Source organism: Pseudopipra pipra, chromosome 2, assembly GCF_036250125.1.
Source record: "Pseudopipra pipra isolate bDixPip1 chromosome 2, bDixPip1.hap1, whole genome shotgun sequence".
Taxonomy (NCBI): domain Eukaryota; kingdom Metazoa; phylum Chordata; class Aves; order Passeriformes; family Pipridae; genus Pseudopipra; species Pseudopipra pipra.
This window is the reverse complement of record NC_087550.1, coordinates 7,561,753-7,581,046: the sequence shown is the minus strand read 5'-3', so window position 1 is coordinate 7,581,046 and position 19,294 is coordinate 7,561,753. Positions and strand designations below refer to the sequence as shown.

Here is a 19,294-nt window from a genome sequence, read left to right as displayed (position 1 = left end):
GAAACAGTTGCCATGAGAACACAGAATGGGGCAGAAGGGGATTTTTGTGTCTTGTTCTCCTCTGAATAGAAAAAGATTTTGATTCTTCTGCCACTGCTGGTCTGCCCAGAGCACTTTCCATTTGCCTCTGCCCTGAAGTTGCCTCTGGTCTTCACCTACTACTTCAGTACTGTCCTTTCCCTGCTCAGCTCTAGTTTATTCCCTCTTTCTAAAGAAGCAGCTTTCTTATTTTCTAGACCCTTTTATAATTTTATTCTTTCTTCTCTAGGCTTCTCCAGCCCATTGAAGAAGTAGCAACACTCGTCTAAACTTTTCCACCTCAGTAGATGTGAGTTACTATAGCACTGAAATTCCCCAAATGCCCTTTTTATTCTTATTAAATAAGAACAGGGAAATGTCCCTGAGACTTCACTTCTTTTGCGCTTTGATAGCACAGTGCACTTTTGGATAAATTTACTTTAAACTGTATGGTTCTCTGGGGTTCCCTCTGAAATGCCCTCAACTACAGTGAAGGTAGGTGAGCACAGGAGACTTGCTAATGTATTTTTCTCCTTAAAAAAGGCGTGTGAAGGGTATAGGTACATCAGTCTCAAATAACGAGTGGGTTGCTGGAGATCTGACCTGCTTCAGAAGGAACAAAAAAGGGAAAGCTGGCAGAGTGAAAGTTAAGTGACTCAAGACCTACCTCTTGATCCGGGGAGACAGAGGGAAAAGTTGAATAAAGGTGGTGGTAGTGTTGAAATCTTGCTGGAAAGCCTAGTGGCTCTGGATTGTTAGTTGGCAGGGAAAGGGCTGCACTAAATCCAGCATAGTGGTGGAGAAGATGTCCCTAAGGACAGCTGTATCCATCGGGATGAGACACTGCCCCGAGCTCCAGACTCCGGGAATAATTTAGACCTGTTGGGGGCAGCAGGAGCTTTCTGTTTTCACAGGTCAGAAGGTACTGAGAGCAGCGGAAGAAGCAAAGTTAACACAGGGGGTGCCCGGGATGGCTTTGGGGAAGGTTCAAACACCGCTCTGTTCCTTAGGACGGCTTAGTAGCCGTGCTCCAAATATTCTCACACATCTGTGTCTTAAATGAGAAAGTGTTTCTAGGCTTATGTGGGCTCTTGGCCACTACCTGGTCATCTTTTGTCAATTAATTTTGGCAGGTGCTTGCAATTGTGCCAGTTCTCATGTTCCCATGAGCAGTGATGGTTTAAATCAATAGACATTCCAAGGCCTTGTAAGATAAATATTGCATCTGGTATGAACAGCATATAAACGTGTGTGTATGAAAGTATAAACAGTGCGTGTGAAAGCAGCTGGAGAAACAGCAGACACTGGATGTCCTGTATTGACTGCTAAGGATGCTGTTTCTAATCAATCACATTGGGAAATGGGTGGCTTCTGTCAAGCCTGATAAAACTACAACAGAGAAAACTTGTCACTGGAAGATTCTGTAGTGTAACAACAGGAAGATGGCAGAGATTGCCCTGCACCACTCCTGCTGCCCCTTTTCCTCTCCACCCAACAGGAAGGTAGCAGCTAAAGACCACTCCCAATAATAAAAAAGGTTAAAGAGATAACTTTTTTTATCACCCATGAAGAGGAACTTGAAAGATCCAGGCCAGACCCCTTCAGTGCCCACAGCCTGTCATTGTTACATTATATTCTGCTATTGGATTCTGGTTTGAGTGTTTTATGACAGCATAGATGCCTTTAATTAAAATTCATTTTTGGTGTGACTGACGCTACCCTTGAACAGAAACCAGGGGAGGAAGTGCTTTGATCATAAAAGGAATTTCTCTGCTGTACGCGGGAGTGAACCCCCAAATTTCCTCTGAAGTTCAGGTTTACACTACTGATTTCCAGCAGCAGCGCGATTATTCATCCCGGAGAGCTTCTGGAACCGACTCTGTGCTGCCACCTGTGGATTACTCAGAGTTTAGAACGCTTCCTGCTTAAAGCAGGCACTGTTCTTGTTTTTGGGTTTTTTTGGGGTTTTTTTTTTTAATCTTTCAAGGCAAACTTGTAATTTGGTTGTTATTCATAACCCTTGAGAGAAGAGGTTACGCTGGATGCCTAAGAAGCTCTATTAGGACGCGTTCCCCTCCCTTGGGGATACCGCGAGCACACCGCTGGGACGAGGGGCGGAGGACGGGGCTGGGCATTCCCGTCTGGGCACTGCCTCCATCCTTCTCCCTGCTGCCGGGCACTTGTCAGTGAGCACCCCTCCCTCGGGCCGCATTCCCAGCTCCGAGGTGGGTTTCGGGGAGCAGCGGGCACTGGGTGTCCGTGCGGGGCAGGGAGGCGCAATCCGGTATCGCCCCAGGGTGTCCCGGGAGCGGGACTGGAAGGCTGGAGCCTCCGGAGCACGATGGCCCCGAGCCGGGCCCCGGCCGGGCCCGGAGAGGCTCCCCCGGGGGAGGTTCGGCTGCAGGAGCGGCTCCGGGCCGTTCCCAGATGCTGGAGAGGTGCCCGCGCCTCCTTTCTCCGTCATTCCTGACCGGGACGGTGCCCGGCTCCTGCCGCGGCCGCAGCCGCCCTTCTGAGCCTGTGACGCCGAGCAGTTACTGGGGCCGGTTCTCCAGAAGGATAAAAGTTTTTCTTTAAAGTTGAAGGAGTTTCGGAATGAAACTTTCTGAAAGTTTTCGGAAAGGAAGCGGCGGAAGAGCGGTTTGGACGGCGAGGGGCACAGGAGGTGGCTCGGGAGCCCTCCGAGGTGCGGGTCGGGAAGGGCAGGCACAGTGAAGGACTGATTGAAAGATTCGCGCTTTACTTGCCTCAGTTTCAGTCTTTAACGCCTTTTTTCCCTTTCTTCTGATGTTTTGTGGGGTTGTTTTTTTTCGTTGGTTGTTTTCTTTGGGTTTTTTTGGTTTTTTTTTTTTTTTGTATGGGGTTTTTTTTTGTTGTTCTTGTTTTGTGTGTTTGGTTTTTTTTTTGTTTGTGGGTGTTTTGTGGGGGGGGTGGGTTTCTGTTTGTGTGTGGTTTTTGTGTTTTTTGTTTTTTGTTTTTTTTTTTGGTTGATTTTTTACTGATGATTGGACTTGTAACCCTAGGGACTTTTTTTTTGGTGGCCCATATAGCTACAGGGTGTAGCGTAGTTTCTCATGGTGTGATAGCTTTTATCTATCCCGTGTGTGCGTGATGGTGCGTTAAGGGCTTTAACGGGTCCCAAAGCGGTGACACACAGAAGGCTGGAGTTGAAAACTCTGCTTGCCTGCAGGTGTGACCCGTCTTTCACTGCTTTATAAACACTTCTTTAACTCGGTATTTTCTGCTTGCTATGATGACCCTTGATTTCTGCTTGTTTTTAGGAATATCTGTCTGAATTTCTTATTGCTTAAATATCTGGCTACACTCTATCTGGCAAATTCTTCATTGGGCTTGTTGCTGATGGATCCTTGTTTCCTGATTTTTACGTATCAGAACTTGATCTCTCTTTGTCCTTGGTAACTAGAGAGTTGCATCAGGACTGATTTTAGCATAATGTGTTCAGAATTTAAAGGCAGGCTACTGGTTGTCTGTGAAAGCATTATGTGCATTGGGAATTTGTTTTAAATACTTACTTTTTCTTCCTGTCCTTCGTTTATTTGTTCATCAGCCTGAAATAGAGAATGAAATAAAATATTAGATATTTAGCTATGAAGGTGTGACTTTGCAAAATGTAAAACTGCTTAAAAGTCTCTGACCGAACTGTGGGCAATTGAGATAAAAGGCTTAGAGAATGGGGAAGGCTTTTTAGCACGTAGAGAGGGGTGGGGAACCTGAAACTGCTTGAAGTGATAAAACTTTACGTAACTACTCTATAATGGTAAGAATAGGAGGTAAAACTAAGTGTCTATTTAGATAAGAAAGACTGCAAAAGGAGTGTGTGTAAAGATAATTTTGAGCTTGCTACTTTCAAACTGTATAAAAGGCTATGTTATTTCTTGGCTCGGCGGAGTGCACTGGGGAGAACACCTGCCCCTTTGCATTCCCCGGCCGTAATAAAAGTGCTTTTCAGATTGGCAGAAGTTTCTTTGAATCAAGCCTTCCGTTCTTAATCGGTGTAACACAGAAAATGCTTTGCAGTCAATTTTCTCTTCTGTTTTTTGCATGTTGTGAAAAATCTTTAAAAGCTTGAGATTTCCTTATTTCTTGACAGAAGATGCTCCCCAGATGCATCAGCTGGTTTTGCAGGCATTGGCAGAAAACCTCAGCAGTGGGTGGAGTGTGTTATAGAGATTTTGTGCAAAATAATGTTTCTGTTTGGATATAATGCCAGCTTCAGTCAGGTCTGCAATTCAGTTATGTGGTGGCAATATCAATCGAGGGAACAGGGCAATGAGACCTGTCAAATCTCGTGTCTAACCCCAAATTTTTTTCTCACATGACAAACCTACTGTTAATTTTTGCACCCTGAGGACACAATAACACTAGAAGATGGTCTGTCATTGAGTCACTCATCTCTCCTTGTCTTTCGTCAGGTGAAGCAGATTTCCTCTTCCAAAATGACTTTCCGATTTCTGGTTTTGTGTCTGGCATGTTCTGGGCTTGGAAAGGCAAAGGGTAAGTTGAATTTCCTGAAGTCTGCTTGAAAATTGTTGGGGAAGTGGTTTCAGATTCCTGAGGCTTCAACAGTCAGAGTAAGAGAGAAAAGTAGCTGAAATCCAGATTGCTGATGTTGTTAGATACATGCTGAGGCAGAGATATGGTGCTGGCAGGTGTGATGTAAAACCTCCCAGAGCAGCATTTAGGGATGGCAGCATCCCATAAATATGATGACACTGGACACTACTGTTCACCTGAGTTCAGTTTCCCATCGTGGAGCCTTCCCTAAGGAACAAATCTCTGTTTTTCTTTCTCTCCATCTCAAATGTGCTGTGAACTCTAAAACTATGTGGTCCAGAAACTCTTCTTAAGCCATGTTTACTCCTCTGAGAATGACTTGGTGTGTACTTCCCTGATGCACTCAGTCTTCCTCTAGCTCTTAGGAAACAAAAATTGGGTATGTGATGAATGGGAAGGCAGGAGCTGATTTAGTGAAACTGGAGAAGGAAGTCTGCAGGGATGGGTACAGAAATAGGGTCTTTTTGCATTTAAACAGTTTAGAAGAAAACCAGAGCCTCAGGCAATGTAAACTGTCAGTGATTTCTAGGAGTACTGAAGAGAAGGACTCTTTAATGGAGGAATGTAATTGGAGGAGTTGTTGTGTCTGTGGGTAATCCAGGCCTTAGAATCAGCATTAGGCTTCTGAATATGTGTGATATCTGCCCCTTTCCCTATTTTATGTCACTGCAGTGGTTCCACAGGCTGAAGAAATTCAAGTGAGGGTGGGTGACAATGCCCCTCTGAGCTGTGCCCTGACAGAACCCATGGATGTTGTGCAAGTGACGTGGCAAAAGGGCTCTGAAAAATCACTTAAGAATATAGCTACATACAGTAAACTGAAAGGATTGAGGATTCACAAGTCCTATCAAGACCGAATGAATTTCACAAGTCTGGAACTCAACGAGACAAGCATCACTTTTTGGGACGCTACAATGGATGATTCAGGATGTTACCTGTGTCTCTTCAATACTTTTCCCTCAGGCTCCGTCTCTGGACGTACCTGCCTGAGTGTCTTTGGTGAGGTTCCCTGCAGGGATATGTTTCTGGTGGAATAAGAGGTATTTTCTCACCCACAGTATTTCCTGGAGCAGATTCAGGAACTGCAGGGATAGGAGCATCCTTTGGTGGAACAGAATGTAGAAACAGAGCTTTACTGCTGTGAGCAAGACTCTGGGGGTCATATTCAAGACTGTTGTGGTGGGTTTGGCTCTTGGTTGTTATTCCTTGATTAGCAGCTAAAAAGCAAGGAGTGGGATCTTTGTAAGCCCTTGGGCAGTCCCAGATGGAACTCGGGCAAACCAACATTGCCTGTTGCTGTTTCCTCTCAGTGCCAGCAACAACTCCGGTGCTGTGAGCTCTGCCATATTGGTAGGGAATTATCAGATGGGACCAAGAAATGGTTTTACTGAACAGATTATTTTAATACCTGGGTTTTAGATTAAGTGAAATGTTTGGGGCATATAACTTGAGTATAAGGGGAGGAGTTTTGAGTCCTGGAGGGAACCTGACCCAGTGAGCATTTCTTTGGGTTCAGTGTGAATGCAGTAAGCTTTGCTCTGGTTTGTGATGGTCAGACTGCTGTTACTGCCTGTGAGCAGGAGCTCATTGTGGTGATGGATTGTCTCATTTGTATGTTGGAAGGTCTCAATGCATCTGTCCACTACAACATTTCTGAAGGTCACTTGGTAGCCGTCTGTAGTGCTGTTGGCTTCCCAGAGCCCACCATCACCTGGAACGACTTGTTCGATTCTGCTCCTACACAGGAGGTGGTCAGTCACGCCAGTGGGGTGGTGTCCATCACCAGCACACTGCACATCTCCAACCCCCAGAGGATCAGGGCCCAGGACTTGATCTGCAGAGTGAACAACACAAAGGAAACAAGGGAATTGCCCGTGAGAATTAATGGAGGTGGGTGAACAGTGAAAGCACCTTGTCAGTGTTCTCTTGGCCTCCATGTTTGGGTAGGAATCTGCTGGGAAGAGGAGGGGGTGAGATTTGTGTATGTCAAGCAAGAAGAAATAAAATCCTATTTGCATTTGTTGCTATCTTTGAGACAGTGACATACTGGAGTCCTATCAAAGAGGAGGGGAAAAAAGCTGAACCATGGGTTTTAGAGGCACCATGTGTTTTGCAGCAAGTCAAACTACAATTTTCATGCATGCCTCATAATTTAACAGCCTAAAAATAAATATAAATATATCACCTGATATCTATCCAGATGAAGTAAAAACTGCATGGGTAGCTTAATGGACAAAGAAGTGGGAGTTCTGAAATTTGTAACAAACTATCTCTGAACCAAAAGCTTGGCTTCAACTTACCACATACTTTGTTGTGTTTTAACCTGTGTATTTTTAATTTAAAGAGTTTAGAAGAAAGCCAGAGCTTCAGCCAGTGTAAATCAACATAACTTTATTGATTTCTGGGAGAACGCAGCAGAAGGACTTCGCACTAGAGATGCAGGAAAGAAGGAATAGTCATGGTGAGGAAAGAATAGTATTTCCAGGCATACAGGGAGGCAGCCAGTTGAAGATGCTTATGTTGGGTTTATGCAGACATCTTAAATACATGAAACATCTGAATACCTTGTAGTATTTTTATTTCTTCTTCCAACATTCTGTTCTGCTGGAAAGACTTTCACCCCAGTTCTGCAGGTGAGAAAGAGAAACGTTAAAAGCTGAATTACCATTTTCAGTTCATACAGAAGCATTGACTTGGGATATTTAAAATTCATGTGTCTCCAAATCCAGAGCCTTAAAGGGGAGACCACTGATAAATTACGAAGACAGGAAAAGCAGCACGTAAATGTGGGTTAATTCTGAAATCAGATGCTCAAGAAGTGATTGTTACAGGAATAATAGTACAGAGCGAGATCTGACTTAATGTCTTCATTCTAAAACTTAACTTTCAAATCAGTTCTTAATTCTGAATTATACTAATTGAAAAAGCATGCTAAATGTTTCTCCTGTCTGAATATCAATATTCTTTTGTTTTGGCCTTTTGAAAAGAAAATATGTATCTCAAAGCAGGAAACTAAGACTGTTTTTTCTTGCTAGGAGAATGAAAAATCAGCTGACAGCTTGTTATTTTAGCAGTATTATATTTTAGAGGATGATAAATTCCAATGAATAATTCCACCTAGCTTTGTTAAAAAACAGAATAGTGTTGGCTTGATTCAAATACATTTTACTTCATAGAGTTTTCCAGGTAATGTCAGTGAACTGGGCCTTTGTATTAACATTTTTGATTAATGGCTGTTAAAGTGGTTAACCAGGGAAGAATTTATGTTTAAGTGTTGGGTAGAGCTATTTGCAGGCCTGTCTTCTCTTCTGAAGGTTAATGCAGCCTCTTCAACAGGCTTTTCAACATGATAATTGTTTAAAGGTAAAAAGAATAACTTCTATTTTACAAACAAAAAGATAAAATTCTGGATGAACAAACTCCTCTGAAAGCATTAAGAGTTGTGTGAAGTTGTGCTTATGTGCCCATGGCAAGCACTGTATTGAGGGGGGGAATGGCAGTTTTCTTGGCCATGGTTGAACATGAGCACATCTTCTCACATTTTCTACAGGCAAGTGGTTTTGCCTTTAAGGATTCATAAATTCACTCTCTGTTTTGAGCAATTGCTGCTTTTGTGTATCTTAGCAATGCTTTTCACAGTATCAGAGGAAGCATCGTCATTAACCAGACATCCTCTTGGCTCTCTTTGTTTATTTTCTTTATAAACCAGCTTCATTTGGTGTGGTTTTTGTTTTGTTTTCACAGAAGAGGGACCCTCATTACTTTGGCTGCTGATTATTGCTGTGATCGTAACTGTTGTCGTAGTTGTGTGTTTGCTGTTCTGGAGGAAGAAAATCTGCAGGAGGTGTTGAAGTGGTGAGTCCCTGATTTGTGGAAATCAGTGGTTTTCCTTCAGGGGAAGAGTTTTCTGCTGGTTACAGCACCATTTTTAAGACAAACAGGGAGATATGGTGAGGTCTGCTCAAATTTGGCATAAGAGTCTGCATCCTAATGATGAACTAAGGAGAAATTGCAGTCAGTGTAATGTCTTTGCATGTGGAATGACCTGTCATGGATCAATTCAACTGTCTAGTCTTAATTACTAATAACAGAATTAAAAAAAATAAATTAGAGGAGTGGGGAGGCTTCAGAAATCACAGAAATTTGATGGTCAGTGGTAATTTCACTGCTGTTCAGCTAAATCAAAATGCTGTGTCTGGCTTCAAATTCTACTGATGTATTTAGAAACACCAGCACACATTAGCTCAGTTCCTGAATAGTTAAATACTTGCTTCCTGATGATAATGTGATATAAAGTAATGTTTCCAGAAATATCAGATCTGTCTGTTGTGAACTTAAACCTAGAGTGTCTACTGTTGAGAGGGGTTGATCTAGTGAATCTGCTACTGCAGAAGTCTTCACAGAGAAGAAAGAAATGGACACTTCTCACACCTCAGAAAAGTTCTAGTTGTAAAATATGAGCTTTCCATTGTTCCTATAAACAAGTAGAATTGTTTGGGTAAATTAGCTGAACAGTGTTTACTAGGGGGTATGAGTTTCTGTCAAAGTTTATCAACAAAAGCAGGGTTTTAGTGATTTTTTTTGTGAAAAGCAGGACTTGAGTGAATTGTTTGTGTTCCTTCCCATTCATCATGGGTTTTGATTAACAAACTCCAGGATGTGACTTCTACAGTGATCTTGGAAGTCCTTCAGTCTCTGTTCTTCTAATGCAGTCTAGTTTTTATCAGCCTTAGTCTGCATATTTTCAGTTGTTTTTCAATCTTGAGTTCTGAAAACGTCGTGTGATGACTTGGCTCCTCTTTGCATAAAGGCAGCATGACTTTATCCAGAGCAACTTTGGCCAGCTGATCCTATCCCTTCATACAGTGACCACCTTAAAGAAATGGGTAGTCCATTTTCCTAATGTACCTTTGTTTCCTGAAGTCCTCGTTAATTAGTTTGCTGTAAAACTCAGACAGTAGTGCAGTTTGATCACTCTATCACAATCTGGTTTTTTAGATTTTTTTAAAGTATTTTTTTATCCCCAGGATGCTCTTTTATGCCTGTTCCTAGGGGTTACTTAATATTTATCTTGCATGTAATTAGAACTGTCATTTCTCTGGGAATCCTTAGAATACCTGTGGAACTACAGCAATTTTCAACACTGTATTTCCAGTGTGTTACTACTCCACAAACACCATATTGTAATGAGGAAATCCCCTAACCCTCCTTAGCTATGGATCTTTGTCTGGTTTTGTGGTGACTTGTTTTTTTTCCCTAATTATCTGTGAAATATGTTTATGATTTTTAAAGTTGTAGTTGATTCCCCCAAGAGGCAGTAACACCTTGCAGAAAGCCCTTTTCTGGTTTTATCCTCTACTGTGCTCAGACGGTTCAAATGAGGGGCAGTGCCCACGGACATACTTTTGGAAGGGCTTCTTATAACCTCACAACAGAGAGCAAATAGCACTGGCTAGAAAATCCCCCTGTATGTCTGGGACTTTAATAGTGCTCTTCATTCTACAATAGATAACAAGCACTGCCTTTGTAGTCTTGTCGAGTTGCCCAGAAAGTAAAACAACAGCTTTTTATCTGAGTGGCTGGGGACACTTCTGTGACAAAGTTGCTTCTGCTCTTGAGAGTATGATTAGCTTTTTCTTTGCTTTTCTATTTGTTATTTCCTTCCTTTTTGTGATAGATACTTGGGAATTAGGTCAAGAGCTGGGGTTGAAATTTGATGTTTCACCCCTCAGGCATTTGCCTTGTGTACCAGTTACAGAGCACACACGTGTTTTGTAGCTCTCCCTGAAAGCATCCCGAGTGAAGTGTCTTCACAATGGTTGGCAAAAAGTCACTTATTTGGGAACAAACTGAGCGGCCTTTGTGGCAAATGCAGATGGAAAACTCATATTTTCATCTCTGACAAGCAGAGGCAAATTTAGCTGTGCCTCTCACTCCATACAAGTGCAATGAGCTGCAATGAATCAGCAAGCAAAATGTCACCCACCCTGTCTTGGTGCTGCTCTTATAAAAAGTCGTGATTTCCTTCCTGGCTCAACTAACAGAGCTTATTTACACCAAAGTAAAGTGGTCACTTAACAAGCCAAGAGCCTGGGTTGAAGCAAAATAAAGCTTTATGAGCCTGAATTCCTGTGCCTTACCTGCTCTTCACATGTCTCAACCTGACTGCTTTCCACAGCATCAGTTGCTTACTTCAAGGCTTGCAGGATACTCTTATTTCAGCCTGGCCAATTAAAAAGCTTTATAGTCACTTCTCAGGATGTCTATAGGGGGATACAATTCCACATATGCTTTTTTCCAGGAGGCTGGTGACCTGCAACAGCCCGGGAAGGCCTATTTCACCAATGCATAGAAAGGCCAGAATGATTTCCTTGGCTTGTTCTGTTTTTTTAAGCATTGGTGTGTTGATGTCTCTTGGGCAACTTATGCAGGTTTTGACATGTGGAAAGGCTTATAAATAGTCAAATTGTATGTCTGTGTTTAAAAAAGCTATAGCAACAGGACAGAAAAATATGGGGCTTGTTAATGAATAGATATGATGTGACCTAAGAAAGCTGGAAAAAGAAAACTTGAGGAGTCATAGAAGAAGAGATTAGGTCAGATCAAAAATTCCATTCTGCAGAAAGTGCTAGCATAGAAATGTTGTTAGGGTTTTTTTTCCTGTTTGGAAGTCAAAACCTTCAGGTTTTCCTTCAAGTGGAAATTTTCTGGAATTCAGATGTGAGCAGCATTGTGCCTTTGTCAAAGGTTGGACTTAATGATCTTGGATGTCTTTTCCAGCCTTAATGATTCTATGTTTGTGTTTGAATACAAGCAACTGCCTGTATTTCAAAGAAATACTGAACCTCAGTGTGCGTCGTAGTTTACAAAAGTACTATAAAACAAGTTGAAAATACCTTTTTGTTGCCAGCTGGAGATCATTTGGTACCCTGAACAGGAATTTAAGGTGCCCTGATTGAGGTTTTTTTTGTTCTGAGTTTTGGAAGTTGCTACAAATAGTATAGAATCAGGTTTGTTACGTGACAAATAGCAACTTGGCTGATCAGCTGTAATACTGAGGTACCAGTACCTCAAATTTTGGTGGCCAAATATGTCCTGAAAGGCTGGGAAATAAGTCTTGTGCAGGAAATTCCAGTTATTTAGAAAACTTGACAAAAAAAAGAGCTTTCCATTGCTGTGTTGATAGTAAAAATAGCAATTAATTCTGGAAGAGCCACTATAGCAGTATTCTCTTGTGTTTATTCAGTTTGAGGAAGGCTTTGTTTCTAAGTTTTGACTTAAAATTACAGCAATTCCTATTTTATCTTATGACCTGACTTATTTCTTCAGTGAGTTGCTTTGACATACATCTGGATTTATCTCAACTTGGTAGTTGAGAACAACATAGCTGCTTGCCTTTAGGAGACTTTTCAGAATAATTTTTCCAGAAAAGACAGGCTAAATACCAGACTTTCAGATGATAAACTCAAGACTTAATCTCCCTCTTTCATGAGACAGATGGATCTAACTCACCCTGCTCACAGAGGAATGGGTGTCTGGGAGTCATGTCCCAGCTGGGGAGGCTCATTTTAGACTTTCTTGGTTTCCTCTCAAGTGTGGCTTTATCATGAGTAGGAGATTTATATATTTATCCTATTTTTAATTCCCAGAAAAATAGCAAAAAAACATGTAGTGAATATACAACAGCCTCATTGGTTTACCCTTCTTAACACTACACAAAAAAAGAACAGAAGACAAACAAAAACCCAGACAAACCCCAACCCAACTCCCTCAAAAACCACAGTGTAAAAATATTGTAGCCAAACAGACCAAAACAGAACTAATGAGGGGGGGAACTAAAAAAAAAGCCACCCCTCATTACAAAAATGCTAGCAAAGAGGTAATTCTGCTGTCAGCTGCCCACCAGGTTTTCCACAGACATAAATATTTTGCAACCCAAGTGAAGATGTTTTTGGGTTTCATCATCTACTGCTTCCAGACAGCACCTGTTCCCTAGTAAGTCACTTAATTTTCTGTTCAGGATGATAAATAAAATAAATCCTGTTTGTTGCAGACAGGATGAAGGTGGTGGTGTAGGAAACGTCCCAGAGGTTATCATGCCTGTCCAAGGGAGAAGTGTTGAAGTCTATGCTGCTAAAATGCTGTTTCTTTGCAAACAAGGAGGCTCTTACTATGAGTGACCAACACAATTTTCGTCCTGTCCATCATATTTGTGCTTTGTATATAACCAGAAAATAAAATGCAGCTGAAAGGGAGGAAAAATAGCACTCCTGTGATAAATGAATAGTTACCTCACTGTTTCAATTCCTCATTCACTTCCTTGGCAGGAATTATTTGTATACTCAATTCCAAAACACTCTGCAAAATACTTAGGCTGTATGAAGGGTTATTAGACAAGGAGATAGAAACCTCTTTCATATTCTTCTACATGAAAAGCAAAGGTGCCATATATTTTATCCCTGTCTTCAAAGCCATGTGATGGTAGTGTTATAAATTGCATCTCAAACATCAGAATGACATTATGAAATACCAAACTATTTATATGCTCCATATAAAACCTTACTGATTTATCCTGGTGTTTTACACACCAGGAAAGTGAGTTTACTTTTCACAGTTTACACATCCTTTTAGGGTTCTGTGTATTTGTTATTTCCCTGTCTTATCCTGAATTCTGCAGCGTGTATGACTTCAAGAATTAAAAAAAGCAGGGAAAGTCCTACAGTTGTTCACCAAAGGGCAGTTTTGTGACTGTTGTTCCCCACTTTCCCCACTGTGCATTTCTCTCCCCCCTTGCCCTTGAGGCAGCAACATGGTGGCAACAATTCATCCTTTTCCCTGTTTTTTTTTTTCTTTGTTTTCTAGGATCCTTGAGGATTGCCATTCACCTTCCAGATCATCAGAGCCCAGCAACCTGAAGTCAGCCTTAGAAATAGTGACTTGACTGGCTGGAAAGAAGCAGCAAAAAAAGGAAAAGATACATACACTGCCCTATCTAGACATTGAGTTATCACTGAAATGACTAACACAATGTTTTTTATTCAGTCTGGACCCTTAATCTTAAAGAGTAGGATCAGAGGGACCACTTAGTCCTCTCCTGCTGTGCCAAAATCTTCTTTGCTCGTGCCACTCATGGTACTGCTGCTGTGAAAAATGTATTTGCCTTCTTCCAGTGGAGATTTGAAAACACCCATGGATGGAAGCTCTGCAGACTCTCTGAGGACCCTCTTGCAGTAGAGAGGGGTTTAATTTTTGCAGCAACTCTGAGTTCATCGCCCTCTTCCTGTGATCTGGTTTTCCTTCTCTTACCCAGCTGTTCCAGCTCCTTTTCCTCAGTGAATGTGTCATTGTGCCAAGGGCAGTATTGCTTAACTTTCTCCAAAAACACCTTCTGGACTCAAAACCACAGGACTCAAGGCCACAGGAACACAAACCACACTGAATTTGTCAGAATTACTGGGGAAGAGCAATAGGACTCCAAGGAGGTGACAGGTTAAAGAAAGTAGCAGCCACGGTTGGGAAAGAAGAATTATATGTCTTTTATATATATTTATAAGTATATAAGTATTGTACTTTATTTGACCTTTCTAATCCTGGGGTGGGGTTTCTTCTTGGTTTGGGGGTTTTTTGGTTCTTTTGGTTCAGTTTGTTTTTGGTTTTTTTTTTAAAATAAGTGAGGAGGAGTTGGAAACAAAGCCCAGTAGTGTAAGCATTGTCATCTCCACCTCTCCTTTCTTTTTTGCTGTCATTCTCTCTCTGGTTATTTTCCAAAACAACTCTGTTAATACCCAATCCTACTCCTTGCTTTGCTGTCAAAAGCCGTGGACTAACTTCTTCCATAGTTCTGGTGGTCACCTTGTGCACTGTTAAACCAGTCTTCCCTGCCTCCATCCGTTTGTGCTGTGTCTTTTTGAAGCCACATAAATCACCAGAGGCCATTATTCTGTGCTGGACCTTGTTGTGTGGGGTGTCACCCCTCAGCTCGCTGGCCTGTGTCCCTGCTGTGGGTGGGATGATGTCAGCAGGAGGTCTTACAGAACCTGGATTTGCTGATTTGCCCAGATTTTGGTGGCAGATAAAGGTACTGCACTACTCTTATGAGCTGGCCCCTAATTCTGCTCCTGCCCCAGGTTGTGTTGGAGCTCCTCTCTCTCCCACCACCCTAAGCTGGTCCTCAGTGCCTGCCCAGGCCTGCTGATCTGGCCATTTCCAGGCTTAAAGTTCCAGTTGCCTGAGCTCCCCTGTGCTTGTTTTAGTTGGGATAGAGTTCATTTTCTGTGCAGAAGGCAATATGGGGCAACTCTCCTGATTCTGCCAGCCCTCCCAGGGGGCTGTGAAAGCAGCTCTGTAGGGCTTAGTTGCTGCCTGGGGTTAAACCCTGACAGCCCCTGAGCACCTTCACAGGGTGAGGGTTGCCAAAGCCAAGCCTACCTCGGGGTGTACATTTAATGGCCCATTTTACTGACAGGATAGATGGAAGGACTTTAGGGGGTCCTCTGGTGATTTTTGTTCAGCCGAGGAGTTAAATGTTTAAGGTTTTCCTTCTGTCTGAATGTCACTGGATTGGGATCACTACCAGTACCATCTTTTGGGTTTGATCAGCATTTGTTTGTGCACCTGAAATACTCCATCTCTCTGAGTGTGTTGGACTTCCTAAGTGCCTTTTGTCTTGTGCTTTTTATGTCATATGTTTACCAAGAATACAGACTGTCAATCTGAAACACCCACAGAGAGGATTTAGGAGATGCAAGACTTAGGACTCAGTGTTAGAACCAGTGTTCTGTTGTTTCCAGAGCAATGATAAAACTTTGTGTGTGTGTGTCTCAGTGTATTAGTGAAGATGTGAAGGATGACGTTTGCTCTACTATTGTAAGTGCAACGTGGATTATTTATTTATATATTTTACTTTTTCTAATAAAAAAATAAATGTTTTCCAGCCAATACATCAACTGGTCCTTTTTTTTTTTTTTTTTTTAACCTACTTGTTTGGGATTCTAGAAATGTTTCATTGCAATTTGGGCCTTTTTTGTAGAATTGGTTTGTATTTTGCTTCCTTTCTGTACAAAAAGTAGGACTTTGGGGCTTTTTTTAAGGGTGTTTTGGGGTATTTTTTTTGTCTTAAAAAAAAAATTGAACAAAACTTGTGAGGAAAATTTACAGAAGCAGCTGAGGTTTATTTCAGATTTGGAAATAACTTCAGTAAATCAAAAACCAGTGCATTTCATATTTTTACAAGTATTGTTGGTGTCTTGTTCTTTGCTTCATTACTCTTTATCTGAAGTTTCATGCTCTGCTGATATATTGTCTTGTTTTCTATATTTCCCTTGCTGAAAAGAAGCCAAATAAAGCAACTTTGAAGATCAGCCCTCATGATTTCTTTTGTTTGTAGCACATTATGAGCTTTTATAAGTCCATGAGAGAAGCATCACACATGAGCTCTGAGTGCATGAATAATTCCTTTGGGAAAGGCCATAGTGACCCAGTGTATCCTTTAGGACATATAGACTTTTGAGATGAACTGGGAAACTGCAATTTGTGTTTCTCATGGCATCAACTTGCACTTTTCTTCTTAAGAGATGTGAGAGTGAGGAACTTGGCTGTAGTTAAAAGGATGTGTTATCCTCCTGGAAGAGCTGAGTGTCTTGGGATTGTGTCCCAGATCTTGCACTACCCGTGAAAGGCAACATTTTATTGCTTGTCTGAGCTCTACACTTGGTAGAATAGAACATACAATAATTTGCAGAGGTTTTTGAGATGGCAACATAAACTCCCTCTTTTGACTTCTTTTTTTTTTTTTTTTTTCAGGGAAACAAATGATTGCTACTGGTGACTTCTGGAGAACTTCCTACTGGATGCTGGCTATCCCTCACTGTGAGTGACAGGGACTTGTAGTGCCTTCTCCTGGGACTTCGTCACAATAGAACAAGGGGGAATGGTTTTAAACTACAAGAGGATCAATTTAGACTAGATATATGTATAAGGAAAAAGTATTTTCAATGAGAGTGGTAGATGCCCATCCCTGGAAACATTCGATGTCAGGCTGGATAGGGTCTGAGCAACCTGGTCTAGTTGATGGCCCTGCTGATTGCAGGGGGGTTTAAATGGCCTTTAAAGCTCCTTTCCAACCCAAACTATTCTGTGAGTCTAAGAATTTGGCACTCTGAGATCAGCCAGGTCACTTTTCCATCCGCAAATCCCAGGCAGGAGAGCAACTTTTACCTTACACAAAGAACAGAGGGACTGCTGGCCTGGCCCAGGAGCTCCTGGCAGAGCTGGGGTCAAGTGGAAAGAAGATTGACCACCCTTCACATCTGCAGAACAGCATATTTCCTCAGGGAAACCTCAAGGCTGCTTTTTTGGCTGGCAGCCTGGTGCTCAGAACCTGTCAAAAGGTTTGCTTTAGTTTTCAAGTCATTGTTTAGTTCCCACAGCTGTCTCCTCTCTTTGTGTGCCTTTGTCCCTGGCACGCTCAAGGATGTCCATCACTCTTAGTCTTGCATTGTGCTGACATGTGGGACAGGAAGGTGAAATGTCTGTGAGAGATAACAGCTCCCATGCAAAGAGAAGGTCTTCAAACCCCCACTGGGTTTGAAGGAAAGATGGAGTTTGCAAAAAACAAACAAAAATCACTTCTGCTGGCACTGTGAGGACTTCTTTTTGCCCTCAATGTTTTCTCATTCCCTGCCAAGCTGAGGTCGGGGCAGCTGCTCCAGCTGCTTCTGAAGTGATGAATTCGTGCTCTCCCAAGGATGAGAAACATTGAGGAGGGGTCCCTTTGGTGTGGTCCTGTCCCCTATAAATCAGTGAAGGAGCAGAGGTGGGAAGCCTCATTCCCAACCTACAGCACCAGGCTGTAGGAGTTCCTCAGCCTGGCCTTTTCCAACCACTCAAGCCGAGGTTTTTACCATCACATTCCAGTTCTGTATCCTACTAAATGCTTTTTGGGATGGCTCAGGGTCATGTGAGATTTGGACTTTGAGTCTTCAGACTCTATTTGTGCTCTGCAGACCAGATTTGGGTATGTAACATTATTCTCGTGTTAAATTTGGGAAAGATAAAACTCTCTGCTGTGGGATAAATGTTGCGTAAGGAGCTTAATATGCTTTTATTTTTTGGCATGAAAGCAGCACTCCCATCCATGGGAAAAGTCTCTTCATTCCCACAGAAGTAGGAGCTGTGTCTCACAGATTTTCCCTCTCCCTTCTGACACAGCTTTACATGTTAATTTGACCAACATAAATAATAATATAACATAAATAATAGTATAAATATGTAAATAATAGCATAAATAACCTAGGGGTAAAATTAACGCTAGAAAGCAGCATGGGCACCCTGAAAATTTGTTATGCTAAAAACAGAGAAGACAGAGTCATTGGGAAAGATGGGATGTGGAAATCCGAAATGGTATTTTAAGCAGCGAACTGAACCACCTGGAAGAGATTTCTGGTTTCCAGAGCAATCCTCAGGAGATTTCCCCCTTGTGTTTAAAGAGAGGTTTTGCTGCAAGGTCTTCCTTCCTCAAGCTTTTCTTTGTTAGTTGGAAGGCTGGTATTTTAATACAAGAGGGAAGATATTCCCAGAAACTACACAATTGTTTCTTCTGTCCTGGAAACCGCTCAATTGTTTCTTCTGTTTGTTGTGACCTTTTTAAAGTCTGAACATTTCAGAGGTTAAGTAGAAAATAATAGGCATGAACTTATTTTCTATCAGCCTAATTTGTGTTATGTGGATAATATAAATTATTCAACACTGTCTGCAAATCCTCTGCTCAGTGGTTTAACTCCACTCTTGGGATACTGCAAGAAGATTAAGTTTAATGTTTCATATAATTAGTGTTTTGTGTGTGTAACTGGTTGTATTGGTCCAAATTTGTCAGCCTTTCCTTCTGAAATATTTGAGAGAGAATTTCAGAATTACAAGTATTTATATCCTTTTGAGAAAATAATCAGCTTGGAGCTGTTTCTTAGAGAAAATTCCCCTGAATGGGCATTTAGGAGAAGTGGATCTGTTGGTACAACCCTGTCCCAAAACACTGGCTGTCTTAGTTCAGATATGGGATGATTTAGATGTTTACAGAGCATTCTTATCTGCTGCCATGCACATATGTGGTGCATTCTGTTTTTGAAATGAAGAGGTTTTTATCTGTACATCGCAGCGTAAATAATGTGGAAGCAAAAAAAAAAAGAAAATACTACCTGACCATCTTTACTCCCAGAATTTTCACTTCCAAAATTAGGGTAACTATAAACATTTATACAAAAATAGCTTTGTTTTCCTTTCCCACTGAAATGGTGGGAAGTCCCGTCAGTGGAATTAATAAATATTTTGTAAGAGAAGTATATCAAGGTTTTAACTTTCAGTTAAAGTGTTCCACAAGGTTTTATTTTACCTTGATAAATTGCTATGAAATGTTTTATGTTAAGGAATAGATAGCTTGTGAACAACCCTAAATAATGTAAAATTCTACATCTTCTTACTCTAATTTGCTGCTTTAGTAGCTCTAATACACAGCAGAGGAAAAAAGAGAGCAGTGATTAGGACGTACAACAAACTGAATAAGCTGTGCTGAGATGTCAGATAGGGGTTGAATATTTTTATGCATCTCCTTTCTTACTCTGCATCCTTGTCTTCAGAGCACTGAGAGGCAGATGATGGTGGAGCTCTCTCTGGAAAGTCTGTGCACACAGAAGCCTGATCCAGGATT

The 19,294-nt window shown here is 41.6% G+C and overlaps 1 protein-coding gene across 4 annotated transcripts; it reads left to right on the top strand.

Moving 5' to 3' along the window:
- The first annotated feature begins 2,095 nt into the window (after positions 1 to 2,095).
- On the top strand, positions 2,096 to 15,533 carry LOC135408910 (OX-2 membrane glycoprotein-like). 4 transcript variants are annotated; one of them, XM_064643870.1, is made up of 6 exons: positions 2,096 to 2,243; positions 4,452 to 4,533; positions 5,266 to 5,592; positions 6,217 to 6,483; positions 8,338 to 8,448; positions 13,456 to 15,533. In XM_064643870.1, the coding sequence occupies exons 2-5, from the start codon at positions 4,476 to 4,478 to the stop codon at positions 8,442 to 8,444; spliced, it is 759 nt and encodes a 252-aa protein (XP_064499940.1). In that variant the 5' UTR covers positions 2,096 to 2,243; positions 4,452 to 4,475; the 3' UTR covers positions 8,445 to 8,448; positions 13,456 to 15,533. The 4 variants fall into 4 exon arrangements, with proteins under 4 accessions (XP_064499940.1, XP_064499925.1, XP_064499933.1 ...); XM_064643846.1 differs by lacking the exon at positions 2,096 to 2,243 and adding an exon at positions 2,312 to 2,704; XM_064643855.1 differs by lacking the exon at positions 8,338 to 8,448 and having other exon boundaries at positions 2,147 to 2,243.
- Positions 15,534 to 19,294: the final 3,761 nt, after the last annotated feature.

Bases quoted from the DNA above. Each gene is read 5' to 3' on its own strand.
- LOC135408910 (XM_064643870.1), top strand. From the start codon at position 4,476: ATGACTTTCCGATTTCTGGTTTTGTGTCTGGCATGTTCTGGGCTTGGA. The intron at 4,534-5,265 runs GTAAGTTGAATT...ATGTCACTGCAG, and splicing joins TGGGCTTGGAAAGGCAAAGG to TGGTTCCACAGGCTGAAGAA. The intron at 5,593-6,216 runs GTGAGGTTCCCT...GTATGTTGGAAG, and splicing joins TACCTGCCTGAGTGTCTTTG to GTCTCAATGCATCTGTCCAC.